At 41.7% G+C, this 20,465-nt stretch overlaps 1 protein-coding gene across 2 annotated transcripts in view; it reads left to right on the forward strand.

The window, feature by feature from the left end:
• Positions 1-14,707, forward strand: part of ARHGAP19 (Rho GTPase activating protein 19) — a 57,865-nt gene extending 43,158 nt beyond the window's left edge. Inside the window, exons 9-12 of one of the 2 annotated variants that reach the window (XM_007187427.3) lie at positions 1,382-1,480; positions 5,375-5,485; positions 6,024-6,102; positions 10,730-14,707. In XM_007187427.3, coding sequence (XP_007187489.1) covers positions 1,382-1,480; positions 5,375-5,485; positions 6,024-6,102; positions 10,730-10,734 — 294 coding nt within the window. In that variant the 3' untranslated portion in view covers positions 10,735-14,707. Of the gene's footprint in view, positions 1-1,381; positions 1,481-5,374; positions 5,486-6,023; positions 6,103-7,163; positions 7,193-10,729 lie in introns of those variants that run through there. The other variant, XM_007187426.2, reaches the window with a different exon arrangement.
• Positions 14,708-20,465: the final 5,758 nt, after the last annotated feature.

The raw sequence follows: 20,465 nt of genomic DNA on the forward strand, positions 1-20,465 counted from the left end.
TTTCTTTCCATGAACATGTATTTCATATTTTTTTTGTTTAATTGAGATCATAATACATATTCAGTTTTTAAAATACCCTACCCTTTTCATATAACATTATATCAGAGCATTTTCCATGTCATTAAAAGGCTGTAAACATTTTTAATGGTTGCATAATATTTTATTGTATATAACCTGATATATATACAGTTTGTCCTCTACTGGACATATTAGGGGAAATTAGGTCATTTTTGGGACTTCCCTGGTGGCACAGGGGTTAAGACTCCGCCTACCAATGCAGGGGACACGGGTTCGATCCCTGGTCTGGGAAGATTCCACATGCCGCGGAGCAGCTAAGCCCGTGCGCCACAACTACTGAAGCCTGCACACCTAGAGCCTGTGCTCCGCAGCAAGAGAAGCCACTGCAATGAGAAGCCTGTGCGCTGCAGCGAAGAGCAGCCCCTGCTCACCGCAATTAGAGAAAGCCCGTGTGCAGCAACGAAGACCCAACACAGCCAAAAATAAATAAATTAAAAAAAAAAAGAAATTAGGTCATTTTTTAGTTTATACATATTTGTTCATAAGTATTCTCATTGTAGATTATTTCCTGGAAGAGGCGTGACCAAAGGGTATGCGTTTTCTGGGGGGAGCTGTTACAGCTACTAGGTTTCTTTTCATATATAGGTCCATCCTTCTTTCTCCTCCCTTTTTTTTCCACTCTAAAAATTGCTGAAGTTTGTTTGAATAAACTTTTAAATTTCAAACAATTTAGGTTTGGAGAAAAATTGTAAAGAAAGTACAGAATTCCCACATATCCTTCACCTAGTTCCTCCTAATGTTAATGTTGTCAGAACTAATAAATTAACATTAGTACATTACTAGTAACATTACAGACTTTATTCAGATTTTACCAGTTTTAACACTAATATCCTTTTTCTGTTCTAGGATCCAATACAGATAGCACATTGCATTTAAACACACATAAACCATCCTCTCTCTCTCTTTGCACTTTATTTGTGAAAGAAACCGGATTCTTTGTCTCCCACAGTCTGGATTTTGCTGATTGCATCCCTGTGGTATTACTTAAGATGTTTCGTAGTCCTCTGTATTTGCTATAAACTGGTAGTTAGATCTAATTCTAGAAGCTTGATCTGATTCCAATTTGATTGTTTTTGGGTGTGTATTATTTAATTTAATTTACCCTCAGGCTAATTTAATACATTTTGACTTCTTGGCATAATTTTTGCCTTTGTGATTTGCTTGCCAACCTACTAATCCATGTATGTACAGATTCACTTATTCTTAGGCTTTTCTAGGTATTTCCACTTAGCTATTGATTGTCACAGAATGCTATCTCTTGATGGGAGACTACTAACAAAATGTTCTTTATGTTTTCTTCTAGTTTAATAAGCATTCTGAGACCCAAACACCAGGACGAGAACCTTCTACCCTCCGGGTGCAGAAGAGGGCCCGTTCACGGTCCTTCAGTGGCCTTATTAAGGTAGGTACACTGTGCTGTCATTTTCAGCATTGATTGTGAGAAAATTTAACAGTCTGACTCTTCTTATGCATAAACAGTTTTATTCTGTTCTTTGGGATTCTATGAAGGCTTCAGTTGTAAAGGGAAAAGAATAGAATTTGGAAAAGCTTTTATTTTTCAAAGCATTTTTCTGTGTTTCAGATCAGAGAAGGGGCTCTATGATTGGAGAAGTAAGGGATAAAAGAAATAAAGGTCCTTTTGTCTCTTCTGGGGCTGAGGACAGAGTCCTCATCCCTGAGTAGAGAATCTCTTTTGGTTCATGACCTGCTTTGTGCTACATACTTCATTGTGCAATTTGCTAAAGTTATGGAAAAGTGAGAAAATTGACAGAGACTGGAAATGGATTTTTCTAATAGGCTAGTGAGTTTTAGGTAACTCAAATTTTTGTGAGCTTAATATTTTGATCAGTTGTTTTGTTCTCTTCCTTTGTCTCAAATTCATTAAAAATCTTGTTTTTAAAACAAATGCAATATGTACTTCTGTGCTGTTGCTACCATTGCTGTCTGTAGGTTCAATTTACTTGAGTCTTCATTGATGATCTGAACTTGTAGTTAAGGGATATTGCCAGCAGGTGGCAGTAGATAGCTGATTATGGGGTTCAAATTTCCAGGCATAAACAAAGGCAAGGTCCTATCTAGTTAACTTGAAGAGAGATTAGCACTGTTCTGTGTTCTACAGGTTTTCTTTTTAAAATTGTTTAACATTATTAAAATTTATAAATCCAGCAATATTAAGGAGATCTTTGCTTAAAAGTTGTGCTCTTAAAAAAAAATACCTTGTAATATATATATATGTGTATTTTTTTTTTAAATGTAGTTGTTAGCAGTTGCAACTTTATCTTACTCTAATTTTGGTTGTAGTTATTATCATTAATAGCAGTTTAGAATTCACTCAATCCTATCCACTGGGGCCAATAGCCTTGGGACATTAGGTTTGTTTGACATCAAACAGAGTGAAAAGGCAACCCACAGAATGGGAGGAAATATTTGCAGAATATATATCTTATGAGTGGTTAATATCCAGAATATAAAAATAACTCTTACAACAACAGCAAAGAAAATCAATCCAAATTAAAAAATGGGCAGGGACTGCCCTGGCGGTCCAGTGGTTAAGACTCCACGCTTCCACTGCAGGGGACATGGGTTTGATCTCTGGTCAGGGAACTAAGATCCCACATGCTGCACAGCATGGCCAAAAAGAAAAAAAAAAAAGGCAAAGGATTTAAATAGGCATTTTTCTGAAGAAGATTAAAAAAACGCTCAATATCCCTTATCATTAAGGAACTGCAAATGAAAACCACAATGAGATAACAATTCACACTCACTAGGATGGCTATTATCAACAAAACAGAAAATAGCAAGGTAAGGATGTGGAGAAATTGGAACCCTTGTGTACTGTTGGTGGGAATGTAAAATGGTGCAACCACTATGGAAAACAGTATGGCAGTTCCTCAAAAACTAAAAATAGAACTACCATATGATCAAGCAATTCCAAGTAGGGATATGAACAGATATTTGTATACATGTTTGTAGTGGCATTATTTACAATCAAAAGGCGAAAGCTACTCGAGTGTTCGTTGATGGATAAATGGATAAACAAAATGTGGTATATATGAACAATGGAACAGTACTCAGCCTTAAAAAAGAAGGAAGTTCCGACACATGCTACAACATAGATTAAACTTGAAAACATTATGCTAAGTGAAATAAGCCAGTCACAAAAGAACAAATATTGTATTATTCCACTTATATGAGGTACCTACAGTAGTCAAATCCATAGAAACAAAGTAGAATGGTGGTTGTCAGGGACTAAGGATCTGGGGGGAATTGGGATTATTGTTTAATGGGTACAGAGTTTCTGTTTGGGAAGATGAAAAATTTCTGGGATGTGGTGTTGGTTGCACAACAATATGACTGTACTTTACACTACTGAACTGTACACCTGAAAATGGTTAAAATGATAAATTTTATGTTATGTATATTTTACCATAATTTTAAAAAATTCCCTTTGCTAGAACCCCAAAAGTGTATTCACCTGCTTACACGTGGCAAGTAAAATGAGCATCCTTGGTTCATTTTACTTGGAAGTCTGTCATTCCCTCTGACTTCCTGTCATAGAGATGATTGGTAACAAGAAAAGTTACAGTCCAATAAGTGTTTCTCTGTGTGTTAGTCAAACGTGTTTCTTTAACTGAAGTTAGATGGGTATAGTTTTCTCTTCATAGTGAGCTCTTCTGCAGTTGGTTCTACAAGTGTTGCTAATTATTGCTTGAAATGTAAAAATATAGTATCCTCTTGGCAGCTGCCCTCTTCTTTACTGAGAGAGCATTTAGAACTTTAGAGTTATAAAAGAGTTTATAATTGTATCAGGAGAAAACATTTTAGAAAAATAATTTTAAACACAATGTTAGCAAGTTTTTTAGGACAGAAGGGTAAACTGTTTTCATTATAAATGAAGAGACTTTCAAGCTAATAATAGATGAAGGTTTCTGCTCGATAGCAAAGGAGTAATGAAATGTCTGTTAAAAAATTCACTGGAAGCTGAATTTTAGCTTTTATAGCTAGTCCTGTGGCTCCTGGTATCCCCAGTTCAGCTTACACTGAGGTGATATCTGACTTCTGAAAGGAAGATGTACTGGCCTTATTTTTCTAGCACTTCTGTGTTTTAGCTATTTGATTTCTATCCTGCTTTGATACTTTTTTTTTGGCTAGACTTTTTTTCCTCCAAAATTTGTCTCATGTAAATGATTTATTACAGAATATTCCTACTAATATTTATATTATAAAGTTTAATGTTCTAGTTTTGATATGTTCTTTTTTTTGCAATTCAAATTTATTCTCTAAGGAGAAAAAAGAAAGATTTCTTCAAAGATGGTAGAATTGTCACTGTCAACTGTTACAGTAGGTTACATTAGCTTTTTTTTTTTTTTAATTTTATAGCTACTTTATTTATTTATTTATTTATTTTTGGCTATGTTGGGTCTTCGGTTCGTGCGAGGGCTTTCTCTAGTTGCGGCAAGTGGGGGCCACTCTTCATCGCGGTGCGGGGACCGCTCTTCATCGCGGTGCGCGGGCCTTTCACTATTGCGGCCCCTCCCGTTGCGGGGCACAGGCTCCAGACGCGCAGGCTCAGTAGTTGTGGCTCACGGGCCCAGCTGCTCCGTGGCATGTGGGATCTTCCCAGACCAGGGCTCGAACCCGTGTCCCCTGCATTAGCAGGCAGATTCTCAACCACTGCGCCACCAGGGAAGCCCTACATTAGCTTTTAAGCTGTTCAGAGATGAAAGGGCTTTTAGTCTTGCTCTGAATATCAGTATAGTCATGTGACCCTTTTAAGAAGGCCCATACCCTTTTATGGCTATACTAGAAACTCTTAGAGAATTTCTCCAAATTTTCCAATCCTGTGTGAGGAGGACATGACAGGGAAGCAAAATCTTAGAGTGGACCCAGTGTAAGTGTCTTTTAGTAGGGAGGGGAGGAGGGGACTCTTAAAAGGTGCCAGAGACAATATGTCTTTAGGGAAAAAATTATACTGGTAGGTAACTGGTGTTTCTTTTATGGCCTCAGAAGCACTGTAATTGGCCTGTATTAGTTGGTTTAAATCAACTATAAAGTTGCTTTTAACATCGCAGCCCTTTAATTGGTTTAAAGAGGAATAGTGATCACCTAAAGAAAGGCAGTGATCTCAGGTTTATAGTAACATGCTTTGACCTCTCTTGTATAAGATGCCTGGGGGAATTTATCAAAGAGCTGAGATTTTTTTTAACCTAAGAAACTATAGTTTTGAAGACCAGTATAATTATAATATAGATATTGTAGATGTTTATAAATCAAATATTTTCTCTTCCTAAATCAGCGGAAGGTCCTGGGAAATCAGATGATGTCAGAAAAGAAAAACAAGTACCCTACTCCAGAATCTGTAGCCATTGATGAATTGAAGAGAACCAGCAAAGAAAATATGAATTTAGTAAGATACTATTCTTTGCACTTTCTCTTTATATGTGTTCATTTGTAGAAAAGAAGAAAATTAATATACTGTCATCTGTTTTACTGTGTTTCTTTGGGCCATATTCAACTATGCTTTTTCCCCAGTCTTTTCATTTATGCTGACTTCTTTCTGTAGGTTTTCATTGATTCATTCAACAAACATTTTGAGTTCAAGAAAGAGATAGCCAGTCATAAGCAGAAATGACAAATGCAGTGAAATAGATCCACACACAAAGTGCTGGAGGGAGCAGTTCTTACTGGGAGACTCCACAGGGTGGGTGACATTTGAGCCAGGCCTGCTCAGCACTGCAGTACGTGTGGAGTAGTCCTTCAAGTTTTCCCAGGAATGGTTACTTCATTAAGCCAGCAATAAAACAGTTAAGATTAATGAGATCTAAATACGTTGGTAAAACTCTTCATATTGAAATTGAACAAGTAAATAATTCCTCTGTTAGTAAAGTCTGTCTATAGGAATGACATTAGGACATTTAAGCCACTATAAAATTTTCTTGTTACAGTTATTTTCTGGCTCTCCATCTGTCATGATGACACCAACAAGACTGAAATGGTCTGAGGGGAAGAAAGAGGGGAAAAAAGGTACTAATTGTACTTATTCTGTGTGTCTTATGAATGTAGTTCCTTTCTGTATCTAGTCAATAGCATTTTTTGAATTCCCAGTGTGGTATGCTTGTAGTCAGAAGAGATGTAAAAATTATAAGGCTGGGTCCTGCCCTTGAGTTCATTTAGCAGATGGTTATTGAGCAACTACTCAGTGCTGTCCCAGGTGCTGAGGGGCAGAGCTGTGAACACAGACCCACATGGTCTCTGCATTCTTGGACAGATGGGACACGTGAGAAATATCTTAAGAATACTTGTTAAGCAAATTAAAAGCAAGTGCAAACTAACTTGTGAAACCAAGTACAGGAGTGCTGAGAAGATGTTCAGTAAACATGGAATAGTTATGTTCCTTTTCTGCACAGACTTTAGCTTTGTTTATTCAATAAAGCTTTCCAGATAAACAGCTCATGCTGAAGGACCCTGGAAATCATATCATACAACATGTTTTTGAGGATATTTAGGGTAAAAAGGATTATTTAGTGCTGGGACTGCTGATTGTCGGAGGCTCAGTTGGTGAAGTGCAGTGGCTGCTGTACTTTCCTCTGAGGAAGCCATGTGGCTAACTGGAAAGGCCAGGGGATTTGTAGTTAGACCTAATTTGAGGCATCATTCCTCTGGCCTGGGAAAACCACTCATTCTCAGCCTACTTCTTCCTCCGCAAATGGGAATAATAGTTATATCTACTTCCCAGATTTCTTATGAGGCTCAATTGAAATTATGTTTTGGAAACACATTGTGATTGTTAAAGCATTAACAAGTAGTAGTCATTGTTACTGAAGAAAACTGGGTGAGGCTAGGTCTTGTTTTATAAGGCTTGTGTTGCAGATGAAACGATCTCTGGTCTGATATGCTCATTTTACCAGAGATATGAGCATAATTACTATTTGAGACATCAGCAATAGAAAGAGAACACAAGCCCAATCCTTATAGATAAATCTTTATTCTTTTCTAGGAAGTTAGATTTCAGTATGGTCTTCTTACTTATCCTTGAATGAATTATCTGAACTCTCTCTTCTTTCCTTGTTGCCTTTGGCTTCTAGGCTGGGCTGTCTGATTGAGGCAAGTTTGGTGTTTGGATTCTGTGTGTGTAAATATTTCTACCTATATCTTCATAAGTCAAAACCAAGCATAAATTATTTTTATTATTTTTATTTTTGGCTGCATTGGGTGTTCGTTGCAGTGCGCAGCGGGCTTCTCATTGCGGTGGCTTCTCTTGTTGTGGAGCATGGGCTCTAGGCACACAGGCTTAGTAGTTGTGGCGCACAGGCCTAGTTGCTCTGCGGTATGTGGGATCTTCCCGGACCAGGGCTCAAATCTGTGTCTCCTGCATTGGCAGGCAGATTCTTAACCACTGAACCACCAGGGAAGTCCCAGCATAAGTTATTTTTGAAGGATACATTGTTTGTATCAGTTACACCTTTTCTTGCTTTCATTTTTGAAGATAATCAAGAAATGTCTTTCTATGTCGACAGCTCTACTTTTGGAAGAAAGAAATGCGTTAAAAAAATAAGTCAGGACTTCCGTGGTGGTGCAGTGGTTGAGAATCCTCCTGCCAATGCAGGGAACATGGGTTTGAGCCCTGGTCTGGGACGATCCCACATGCCGCGGAGCAACTAAGCGTGTGTGCCACAACTACTGAGCCTGCGTGCTAGAGCCCGTGAGCCACAACTACTGAGCCTGTGTGCCACAACTACTGAGCCCGCGCGCCTAGAGCCCACGCTCTGCAACAAGTCACCGCAATGAGAAGCCTGCGCACGGCAACGAAGAGTAGCCGCTGCTTGCTTGCAACTAGAGAAAGCCCGTGCGCAGCAACAAAGACCCAATGCGGCCAAAAAAAAAAAAAAAAAAGTCAGTTTAATATTTTTTTTTTTTAAACCAGGAGATGACTCCTACTCTTTTTTTTTTTTAAATTATTTATTTATTTATTTATTTTATGGCTGTGTTGGGTCTTCGTTTCTGTGCAAGGGCTTTCTCTAGTTGCGGCAAGTGGGGGCCACTCTTCATCGTGGTGCGCGGGCCTCTCGCTATCGCGGCCTCTCCTTGTGGAGCACAGGCTCCAGACGCGCAGGCTCAGTAATTGTGGCTCACGGGCCTAGTTGCTCCGTGGCATGTGGGATCTTCCCAGACCAGGGCTCAAACCCGTGTCCCCTGCATTGGCAGGCAGATTCTCAACCACTGCGCCACCAGGGAAGCCCCTCAGTTTAATATTTTACCAAGAAGTTTTAGAGCAGGGATTCTTCCTGTTAACTGTGGACTTCCTAAGGGCTCTAATAAAGTTCCTGGTATTGTTGATGGAATTTTATGTGTAGGTGCATATGTACATTTTTCTGGAGGAGAGATTATATAGTTTTATAAGATTCTTAAAAATGTTAGTGATTCAGAAAAGTGGAGGCCCACAGATAATGAATGACCTCCCACGGGATTAAGCAGTGGCATTTTCACATTACCCTCTCCCTGCTCACTTCCTCTAATTGGGAACACCTGTGGCTGTCATGACTTCACACTATTCTCCTTCTCCTCCTTCCTCTTTAATTTTTTCCATCTCTGCAGTGCTTTACTATCGTCTGCCTCCCCCTCCACCTCTTCATGTTTTTCAGTGCTCTGTCTTAAACTCTCTGCTTGTTCCTGCTCTTGCTTTTCCCCCTCTTAGCAGTTTGGCCTCCTTCTGCAGCTCAGTTCTGTTCTCTGTTTGATACCTGCTCCCAAGCCTGCACCTCTAGATCTGAACTCTGTTCAGTCTCCAAGCCCACAGATCCAAGTGCCTGCCATCTATTTGTTTTACATAAAGAGTACAAGCCAAGATTTTTTTGATGGTGATTTTATAAAAGGAACAAGTATTTTTTTAAAAATTTATTTATTTTATTTATTTATTTTTGGCTGTGTTGGGTCTTCCTTGCTGTGCACGGGCTTTCTCTTGCGGCAAGCGGGGGCAACTCTTCGTTGTGGTGTGTGGGCTTCTCATTGTGGTGGCTTCTCTTGTTGCAGAGCACGGGCTCTAGGCACGCGGGCTTCAGTAGTTGCAGTATGTGGGCTCAGTAGTTATGGCTCATGGGCTCTAGAGCGCAGGCTTAGTAGTTGTGGTTAGTTGCTCTGCAGCATGTGGGATCTTCCTGGACCAGGGATCGAACCTGTGTCCCCTGCATTGGCAGGCGGATTCTCAACCACTGCGCCACCAGGGAAGCCCAGGAACAAGTATTTTTTGAAGAAGATAATGCAATTTTATTATCATCAATAGTGTGCTCCCAAAGACATTTATTTCTCATGGGGTTTCTCAATTGGCACTATCGACATTTTAGGTCAGATTATTCTTACGATATTTAGCATGATATTTAGCATCCCTGGTCTCTACCCACTAGATGCCAGTAGCACCCTTCCCCCAGTTGTGACAACCAAAAATGCCTCCAGACATTGCCAAATGTCCCCTTCATGGGAGGGGGGCAAAATCAGTCCCTGATGAGAACTGTTGATTCAGCACCTACTTATTAATGGGCATTATTTTCAGCAGTCAGAATCTTACCCATTGTTCAAAGCTCAGCCTAAACCCTACCTCCTCTTCAAAACCTTCTTTGGCTCACCCAGACAGGTATACCTTTTCCTTTGAACTCTTATTGACATTGCTAAAATGTTGACATTTAATGTGATTTATCATAGATATTTGCTTCACATGTATTGTCTTATCTCTGTAGCTAGTTTCTCTTCTGGAAGACAGAGGCCAGACTTAATATATTCATGGCCCCCGTCTTCTTCTCTTCCCCCCAGTAATGACTGCCTTGCATCTAGTAGGCATTTAGTAAACATTCGCTGGTGAGAGGTGTAGTGGTGGTAAGAACATGAGCTTTGCATTCAGCTAGGCTTGCGTTCAGTTCCCAGCCTTTTTTTTTTCATTAAAAAAATTTTTTTTAATTAATTAATTTATTTGTTTTTATTTTTGGTTGTGTTGGGTCTTCGTTGCTGTGCGCGGGCTTTCTCTAGTTGCGGTGAGCGGGGGCTATTCTTCTCTGTGGTGCGTGGGCTTCTCATCATAGTGGCTTCTCTTGTTGCAGAGCATGGGCTCTAGGCACATGGGCTTCAGTAGTTGCGGCACGTGGGCTCAGTAGTTGTGGCTCGCGGGCTCTAGAGCGCAGGCTTAGTAGTTGTGGCGCACGGGCTTAGTTGCTCCGCGGCATGTGGGATCTTCCTGGGCCAAGGCTCGAACCCGTGTCCCCTGCGTTGGCAGGTGGATTCTTAACCTCAGTTCCCAGCCTTAATAGCTGTATATCTTAGGGCAAGTTTATTTGTGTAGGCTTCACATTCTTCACCTGTAAAATAGCAAGAGCATTACCTCATGCCCAGGTTGTGAGGGTAAATGAGACAATATACATAAAGAACTCAGAGCAACACCTGGCACAAAATATGCACTTAGTAAAGGTAGCTGTTACTGCCATTAAGATGATTTAATGAACTGATATTAGAGCAAGAGGACAAAGTGATGTTTACTTGGTAGAGAGTAAGCAATTCTCCCTCAGTTTATAGAAAATAATAAGTATAGATTTCTCTAGCTTTTGGGTGGAATGTTTGCAAAAATAAATATTTATAAATGTGTTTAATGCTCCTTTTTTTCTTTCAGCCTAGGATTCCTCTGAAGGATCCAGAGGTTTCCTGTTGTCCACCCAGAATTTTCTCTTTTGTGGGCCAGGTGCCATTACCGCTCACAGAGAAGCTTGGACTTGCAGCTTGCTTGCTGCCTGTTGAATTGTGAAAGCCAACTAATCCTGTGACTTGACTGACGCCTCTAACCCCACTCCGTGGGTGACATCTACAGACTCTGCCTGCTGAACCAGTGCTAGCGACTCTCTCTCTCTCTTTTAAAAAAAATGTTATGGGGAAACCACTAACCAGCCAAATCAGACTAGACAGCACAGTAGATGAGTAGAACCAGGCAGACTCCTGTGCTCATTCCACGTATTTGTTTAGGCAGATTCGATTTTTAAAACATTTGAAATCTGTGCTCAACTGCCAGTGATGTTTTTAAAAAGTGCTGTCAATCCTGGTGGATTGATGTTATTTTTAACTGATAGCTTGGGCTTTTCTCTATTTTGATAGTTTTGGGGGATATTTTGGTTATTGTTTCTTGTTTATTTGTTGTTTGTGTATTTTAAAAGGTAAAAAATCAAAGTGGGCTCTAAGCCAGATGTCTTTCCTCTCTTTTTCACCTTAAGCTTTGGGAAAGCTCTTTATCTTATGAGGCTTTACTCCTCAATACCTATTTGTGTCCAAAGAATTTATAGCTTTCCTGGAAATTTTTTATTATTTCTTGGGCCTGAGATTGTAGGTATTTGGCCTGCACTATCAAAAAAGGAGAATTCAGAATGATACAATATTTAAACAAATAATATTAAACTGTCGCCCTTCTTCCCTCCCTCCATTCTCTCTCCTTTCCTCTCTTCCCCTTTCCTCAGTGATGTCAAAATGGTTGTGTGGTTGCTGAACTCCTTTCCTTCATTCAGTTTCCTCTCGCCTAAAGCATCTCTGGTGCCAGTGTGGTGCCAGTACTTCTGTGACAAATCACTGGGACTCAAGGAATGTCACCAACAGCTCGCTTGAGGCCTGCTGAAACTCCTGTATGTAGTGGAAGCTCTGGAGGGGGACTAGGATGGGGCTGGCTTTATGGCCAGGACAACTCTTGATGGGTGGGATTATATTGCATCCTTCTAAGGGATCAGGTGTGCAGGCTGGACCGTCTCCTGAGAGCCAGCTGGAGTCAGAGGGAGGAAGTGAGCGTCAGTCTCCACGGGGCTGAGAGATTGAAAGGAGAGAATGCCCTTATTTGGAAGCAGTTGTGGTTTATCACCCATGTTCAAGGGCGGCTGCTGGCCCACCCCTCTCCTTGTCACAGTGGGCATGGGGAGCAGTTTGGAGATGGGCTGGAGCTTTGACTGGGTTGGGATGTTCACATGTGTCTGAGGTGAGCAGTGGGATGGCTCTGATCTAGTGTGGGAACTCACTGCCCAGAGCGCAGCAGGGGCAGGTGGGAGTGTTAATCCGTGCCTGCTCTGTTAGGTGTGTAACCTTTCTCACCCTGTGTGCCGGAACTGAGTCAGGCCTCAGCGCGGGGCGGGGGCGGGGGCAGTTGCCCAGCAAACCATGACTTGCTGACCTATTTTTAAACAGTTGAAATGCTGTGTTGTTGCTGAAACAAAAGATGACTCTGGGTAGCACAGTTTGGTTTTGCATCCGGATGTCAGTCCTGGCTTCCATATTTTCTGTTTCTTCTGCTGCTGTAACAGCAGTAGTAGAGAAAAATGTAAAATTTGGCTGTCCAACTTGATAGATTGTGAACAATAGATGGTTAGGAGTATAAAACTGCTCAGAAGCCCCCTTCTCTAGAGCAGTTTTATATCATTCTTAAAAATACTTATTTGCAAGTTCCTTTGTGTAGGGTTCTTCTATTTGACTTTTTTGTTATAAAATTCCTTGCACCAGCTGTCAGTGAGTTCAAACAGAGACCCCTTTTGGTATGACCAGGCTGAAGTGTGTTCTCCCTTAACTTGATACTTGCTTGCTTTATTTGTCTAAGTGCCTCATTCCGTAGTGGTGTGGTCTGTTAAACATGGTCTGGCATAGGTGGAGAGAGCAGAGCAGTGACCGGATACCTCCTTGTCATCGAGTTTGTTCTGTGGTTCTATTTAAGGGAGGTAGCTGAGATTTCGGAGACTTTCTTTGGTTGAATGCAACTGGTAATCCAGGCTCGTGTTCCGGGGCTGGGGTGGTGAGAGATGTCTGTCACATGCTTTTATATAGCTTGCCCCCTTGGGCAGTTTATTTGTGTATTTGGGTATGTGTGTTTCATTGAAGTATTTATTAAATATGATTTCCCTTGCTGTAAGGGTATGATAGGTCTTCTCCTTCTTTTTTCTTTTTTAACAGAAGCTGTGAACTAGTTGGAATCCAAATTTGAGAAATAAACAGCGTAACCTTCTGCCTTATAATATATAACTGTTCTAATCCTGTGGAATCTTTGCAAAAACAAAAACCCTTTAGCATTTGCTACAGAAGGGTACTGTTGCCCTTCTGACTTGGTGGGCAGATATTTTTGAGCCAGTATTTAACAATTTTTGAAATCTATAATATTTTAAAAATCTGTTTTCTATGTTTATTTTTTGTGTTGGAACAATCTCTTTGGAAATGCCTCTTGTTGCTTTTAAAATTTCATTTCTTTCTGGGGTCGGTTGCAATGGGTTTTGATGTGATATCAATATGGGCAGTGTATTTATGCCAGAGGGCTCAAGCATAAAAAATGCAGACCACTTCCTTGATTCAGATCTGTACTGGGTGAGCTATACTGGTTGAATCAGTGAAAACCATGGGCACTGGAGTTTCTAACCTTTTACAATGGTGGACTTTTGCACTGGGAACAATGAATCTTGTTTGAAAGACTCCATTGCAGCAGTGAAAGAGGATTAAGTGATACTGATTGTACCTGAGTGCCAAAACATATTAAAGGAGGTGGTATCTAATGAATCATAACTGAATCCGCAGTTGATCCTCCACAAGCTCATTACCCTGAATGTCTTTCCAGAGTTAGGAATGACGAGGGGGTACCCTTGGGAAATGGAGTAGTATAGGGTTAACTGCGCTGACCACTGGGTGTTCCAGAGGTGGCTATTTTGCTGGCCTGTAAGAAAGCCAGTGGTTCCAGAGTGTCAGAGCAGGGCCGTTCTCTCCTCTGGAACAGCAGTGTTTCTGTTCAGCTTTTCTCACAGAAACCTATGTTAGGATACGGTTTAAAACACTGCCTTCTAGGAGAACCTGTGGTCCCAGAGTGACTAGCTGTGTGGCCATGCATAACTGGGGAAGCCATCTTAGGAATGACTTCTCTAGACTTTATCTGCTTCCTTCATACAGGGCCTCGCACAGATGCTTGAAACGGACGGCTCTCATTCTGAAGTCTTTTCTAAATAGAACTCCTTTCCCCAGGAGAGAGCCTCGTCCCTGCCCTCCTGCATCTGGAAGCCTTGGTACTGAAGACAGGACCTTGATCCAAACTGGATACTAGCAATTGGCAGGATTGCTCTAGAATTTGGGGAAGATTTGGGTTTCTAAGATGCACAAGCTTTTCAGACCAGTGGTAATTAATCCAATCTAAAACTCACTATAGGAGAGCTGGCTTTCCTAGACAGGTAATGCTGAACTCTTTCCACAGGTGGAGAGTGGATGGGTGGGCTAGCAAGGAGGTGGAGTAAGTACTTAATAGCCTGAGTGCTTGGGTTACCATGGAAACTGGAGTGTGCGTGGCCATAGCAGGTGCTAAAGAGCCATAGAGCACTCCCCCAGACATGTTTGGGGACCAGCAGAACTGTTTGGGAAAAACACTCCTGCCCCAGGGTCCTTTCTTCTTAGCAAGGATTGCCTTTTCGCTCTCCCCAAGCCTGCTCAACAAGGGAAACAAGGTTTCTTAACTGTCTAACCATTTTTTATTTTTCATTCTTATTCAACTATATCATATATATATTTATATATATATGTAACTGTAAAGAAACATATGCGTTTTTTTTCTTTTATATTCATGTAATATTCTGAAATTAAATTTCTTTTGTTTCATATCTATAGGCTTTGACTGGTCTCTTAATTCACATTTGACTGATGGATTATTATTATTTTTTAATAAAGTTATTTATTTTATTTTATTTATTTTTGGCTACGTTGGGTGTTTGTTGCTGCGTGTGGGCTTTCTCTAGCTGCGGCGAGCGGGGGCTACTCTACGTTGCAGTGCGTGGGCATCTCATTGCGGTGGCTTCTCTTGTTGTGGAGCATGGGCTCTAGGTGCGCAGGCTTCAGTAGTTGTGGCACACAGGCTTAGTTGTTCCGCGGCATGTGGGATCTTCCGGGACCAGGGCTCGAACCCATGTCCCCTGCCTTGGCAGGCGGATTCTTAATCACTGCGCCACCAGGGAAGTCCCTGATGGATTATTTTAAAGAGAGGTTGTCTCTTAAAAATTTTTTTTTGAGTTTAATTGAGCTATTATGATAGAGGTTGCCTCTTGTTCTGAGGAATATGAAATCTAAGAAAAGTGCGTCTTTGGTTTGTTTTCCAGCTGGGTGGGTGGGTTCAGGGGGAGTAGGGCTTTTGGCTGATAGGAAATGGGATTGGAACCTCCGGGAATTTTGAGCTTCCAGATTTCCCTTGGCTGAGTCTAGAATGCTTTGCACAGATTTCAGTTTCACACATAATCTTTATTTCCTCGTTTAAGAATAAGGAGTGATATTTATAGTAACAGTAAAAACCAAGTGACATTTTCATCTAGGCCAGCAAGTTGTAGTGTTTAGACAACTCTGGTTGAAATGTTGTTTCTGCCACTTATGTATATGAGCTTGGGCATGTTCCCTCCTCTGTAAGGTGGGGATAACAATATCGTCTCAATGATGCCATGCTCTCAGAGGTAAGGACTTAGCATAAAAGATTTTAATCTGGAGTCTGTGATTGTGCTTCAGGAATCTTTTGCTCCTGTAATTCTATGTAAAATTTTGTGTATGTTTGAATTTTTCTAAGGGAGAGATTTCAGAGCTTCCACAAGAATCCCAGAGGAGTCCTTGACCACTAAATACTGAGAACCACTAGCCTTACACAGTGCCTGGCAGATGGCAAGTATCCATTAAATGTTAATTCTTTCTCTCTCTACCAAGGATACATTTTATAATCAGCAGCTTATTGATGCTGACATAGTTATTTTTGATAACAAAGGAATTATTTAAATTCGGAATAGAAATGAAAACTCTGCTGCTGTCTTTGCTCCATTACCTGCCCATGTGCTCCTCTTGAGCTGTGTTAGCTCCCTAGGTGCTGCTTAGACTGTCCCTTTTCTCCTCATCCCCTAAGGACCAACTCGTATTATTTACTATAGAAGAAGGAGCCAGTTCTGTTATTTTAGAGTGAAATGTGGAGTGACTCTTACAGAAAGGAATGAAGAAGCAGATGTGCATTAAACAGTGGGAAGTGGGGGACTTCCCTGGCAGTCCAGTGGTTAAGACTCTGCGATTCCAATGCAGGGGGCGTGGGTTTGATCCCTTGTTGAGGAACTAAGATCGCACGTGCCGTGCGGTGCGGCAAAAAAACAAAAACAAACAAACAAAAAAACAGTGGGAAGGGGTGATGGGAAAAGAGAGAACTGGGAAGAAAGAATCTTCCTTAGTTTCCCCCCTTCCAGGGCCTTTGTGCCCTGTGGCGGGCTGCCCACTTTTGCTCCCACTTACATTCCTGAATTAGAAGCACGTGACGGGGGGGTAGGAGTGGTGAAGAAGCCTGAGCCCCAGGCTAGAGGGTCATGATGGGACCATCAGGCTTGTTTAGATGCTTCTTTTAAGTCACAGCCTCTTAATTTCCCCATAAAAAGCAAAAACAGAAAGCAAAAATTGGGGTTGACCAATGGCCAAGTCTTGATCCAAGTTGATCATTAATATCTTATCCTTTATCTGCAGCATCCAATGCCCAGATCCCCAGAGACTTCGACCTTGGAACCAGCATGGAGGTTAGCAGGAGGGGCCCTTGTTGTCATTGTTAGCTTGCCCCTTTTATTCCTGGAAATCAGTCTTTTCAATGCCTTGGTACTGAGGAATGCTTAATTCAGTAGAGCCATACTGGTGAGCAACAGAGAAGGGAAACAGACTGCCTTAAAATTGTGAGCACAGAAACCATTCCTCAATATCAATGTACAGAAGTGGGGGATGCTTTTTTTTTTAAAAAAGAGATTGGAGTTTATTTAATTATTTAATTAATTATTTATCTATTTTTGGCTGTGTTGGGTCTTTGTTTCTGTGCGAGGGCTTTCTCTAGTTGCGGCGAGCCAGGGCCACTCTTCATTGCGGTGCGCGGGCCTCTCGCTATCGCGGCCTCTCCTGTTGCAGAGCACAGGCTCCAGACACGCAGGCTCAGTAGTTGTGGCTCACGGGCCTAGTTGCTCCGCGGCACGTGGGATCTTCCCAGACCAGGGCTCGAACCCGTGTCCCCTGCATTGGCAGGCAGATTCTCAACCACTGCGCCACCAGGGAAGCCCGGGGATGCTTTTAAGAACTCCTCCTGCGCATGTACTTCCCAGTTTTTCAATACTGGAAGAGGAATATAGTATGGACTCTAAGGAATTCATGTCTGTGAATGAGAAATGAATGCCACAATTTATTGAGTGCTTATTATGCACCAAGCTTTGTACTAGCCAGTTAATTCCTTGTCTCATTAAAGTCATACATCTCTGAAGTATTCTTATCTCCAATTTTACAGTAAAAGACACATATGAAGAGTTTAATGTATCTATTGTCAACTAAAAAGTGGTAGAGTCAAGGTTAACATGCAGGGCTGCCCGACTTTAGGAACCGTGGTCTTATGCAGGGGTTACACACCCCAATGTCTACAGGAGCCAGGAAGGAAATGTAAAGTCATGAAAACGACAACCACTTCAAGAGATTTAAAAACAAGTGGGAGCCAAACACAAGTCCTCCACAGTCGGGATCTGGCCCATGAGCCCCACGTGGCATCTGCACACTGTTGTGCTGCTTCTGGCTGGGTCCCAGTTCTGCCCAGGACGTTCTCCAGAGCTGCTCATTGCTGGCTCTGGGATGACAGCAGCTGTGTGCCTTCCAGGAATGGTGTTCAGACACAGGAGGGTGGGTGTCCACTGAAACACACCTCCCTGTGCCCCCCTGACTGCTGGGCACTACTCAGGGAGAGTCTCCTCATTTCTTTGCTCTCCCATATGCACTGCCCAATATGGTAGCCTCTGGCCACATGTGGATATTGAGCACTTGAAATGTGGCCAGTCTAAACTGAGATGTTCTCTCAGTGTGAAATACACTCAGATTTCAAAGACTTAGTAAGAAAAGGAAAATATAAAAATGTCTCAATAATTTTTATATTGATTACTTGTTCACATTTTGGATATATTGGGCTAATAAAATTATGCCATTAAAATTAATTTTATCTCTTTCCTTTTATCTTTTTAATGTGGCTGCTAGAAAATATTAAATTACATATATGACTTATATTACTATTTTCCACAACCCCTGGGGCTCTAATCCTAGGCTGTACTTTCTCCCCCAGAACCTATTCCTCGACTCCATCAGCTTCTGTGGCCACATCTTTTCTTTTAGTCCTGAGACTGCCCTGGAGAGAAGAAGGGAGGACAGAGGAAAATCAGTGACAGGTTTATCCTTTGGCTTCTCTGGGATTGGCTCCTGCCATTCATGGCTGGCTTTGGGAATCCTCAGTGTGATCCAGCTCACTGGTGTGTACCAGTGGGCTGCCGCCCTGGGGGCAGTGGGGTTCCTGCAAGGGGACTTTGTCAGGGTGTATGCCAAGCACTGCCCCTCTCCCAGAGGGGTGCTGCCCTTTAGTGTTTGTCCATGTTGTGATCCATCAAGATATTTTTTAAGTTAATGAATTCACAGTAGGTAGTGTGTGTAGGCACACAGCTGCTGTCATCCCAGAGCCAGTATTTTCATATGGATGAAAATGTAGCTATGAAGTGTGGAAACTGAAATTTGTGGGTATTAAGAAGGCTTTTTCAAAAAAAAAAAAGGTTAAATATAAGGCTACCATATAATGCATCAACCCCACTCCTAGATATATACCCCAGAGAAATGAAAACATGTCTACACAAAAACTTGTGCACAGACCTTCAGAGCAGCATTATGCATCGTAGCCAAAAAGTAGATCCAACCCAAATGTCCATCAACAAATAAATGAATAAACAAAATGTGGTATAGCCATGCAATGGACTATTATTCAGCAATAGAAAGGAATAAAGTACTAATATACTGTATGACATGGATGAATCTTGAAGACATGCTAAATGAAAGAAGCCAGACACAAAAGATCACATATTGCACGATTCCATTGTTATGAAATATCCAAAATAGGCATATCCATAGAGACAGAAAGTGGATTCGTGGTTGGTTGCCAAGGGCTGGGGTGGTTGGGAGGAAATGAGGAATAACTGCTAATGAGCATGGAGTTTCTTTTGGGCATGATGAAATGTTCTAAAATCAATTGTGGTGATGGTTGCACAACTCTGAATATATTAAAAAAATTTAATTGTACATTTTAAATGGGTTAATTGTATGGTATATGAATTATATCTCAGTAAAGTTGTTATTTCATTTTTTAAAAAACCCACTGGAGTAAAACTGACAAGGTCTAATGGAAAAAAAAAAAAAAAGGCTTTTTCTATTCCTAGATGCAGGGAACTACTGAAAGCAGAAAGGGAAGCTGTGCTAGTCAGAAAAGGAGAGAAAACATTAAAAATGTAACCTCCCTCCTCCATGACCCACTGTCCTGGGCATAAGGACCCATTAGTCATTCTGTTCAGCTTGGAGACCCAGGGCCAGGGCCTTCTGCCTCTCCCTGATGAAAAGCCCCAGGGATTGAGTGGAAACCTCATGCCCTAGTAATCCAGGCTTTATGAAGTCCTTGAATGTAGCTGAAATTGACCACTAATGAGGGGTCTTGTACTGCAGCCACTTCTTGCACACTTGCTGTGTGTATTGCATTGAATGAACTAGGAAAGAGGAGGAGAGTGGAGAGGAGAGGATAGTCCTCTTCCTGGTCTCTGCTTCCCTCTCCCAAGTCTGCTCTTTCCAGAGGAATCTGGAAACCATCTGGTTTGGAGGAAAAGGGGATATATTTAGTCTGAAGCAGAGACAGACATAGAATCAGAGCCAGTCAGATCTGTTTGGGACTTAGCAGTAATGGTGCCCCCTCAGGGTCCTTGTGAGGAGGGAAGGGGGTCTGAGGACACTAGGTTCCCCACGCCCGCTTCAGCCAGGGAACTCCTTTGTCTCTGGCTTAGAGTAAGATTTTAAAAAATCAGTCCTGAAAATCATTGAACTAGCTCACAAACGATGTTTTACAGACAGAAACAGATTTGGAAAGATGGTGACTTGAGGCTGAGATGATCCATCCAGTGAGTGGCAGTGAGAGGCAGTGCGGAGACTTGAAACCATCTCTCTTAAAATCAACTCTACTAAGCGTACTGTTTGATAAGTTTTGACAGGTGTAGACATCCCTGTAGCTCACGCCCCAGTTAAGAGGTATGACCTCCCCATCACTCCAGATAGTTCTCTTGTGCCACTTTACAGTCAGTCCCCCTGTGCCTGCCCCAGGCTACCATCTCGTTTCTATCACTGGAGATTATTTTTGTCACTAATCCCATCTCCTAAATAGTAGTTAGTGTGTTGGCTCTGCCTCCTTTCACTCCCTGGCTGACTGTATCTGTTTCGAGGTGGAGGAGGGAGGACGCTTGTTTCTGTGTTTTTGGGACCCATGGCAGGAAATGAGAAGAGTGAGGCTTTTGGAGACCCGAGTTCCTTGAAGGCAG

Source organism: Balaenoptera acutorostrata, chromosome 16, assembly GCF_949987535.1.
Source record: "Balaenoptera acutorostrata chromosome 16, mBalAcu1.1, whole genome shotgun sequence".
NCBI classification, from domain to species: Eukaryota; Metazoa; Chordata; class Mammalia; order Artiodactyla; family Balaenopteridae; genus Balaenoptera; species Balaenoptera acutorostrata.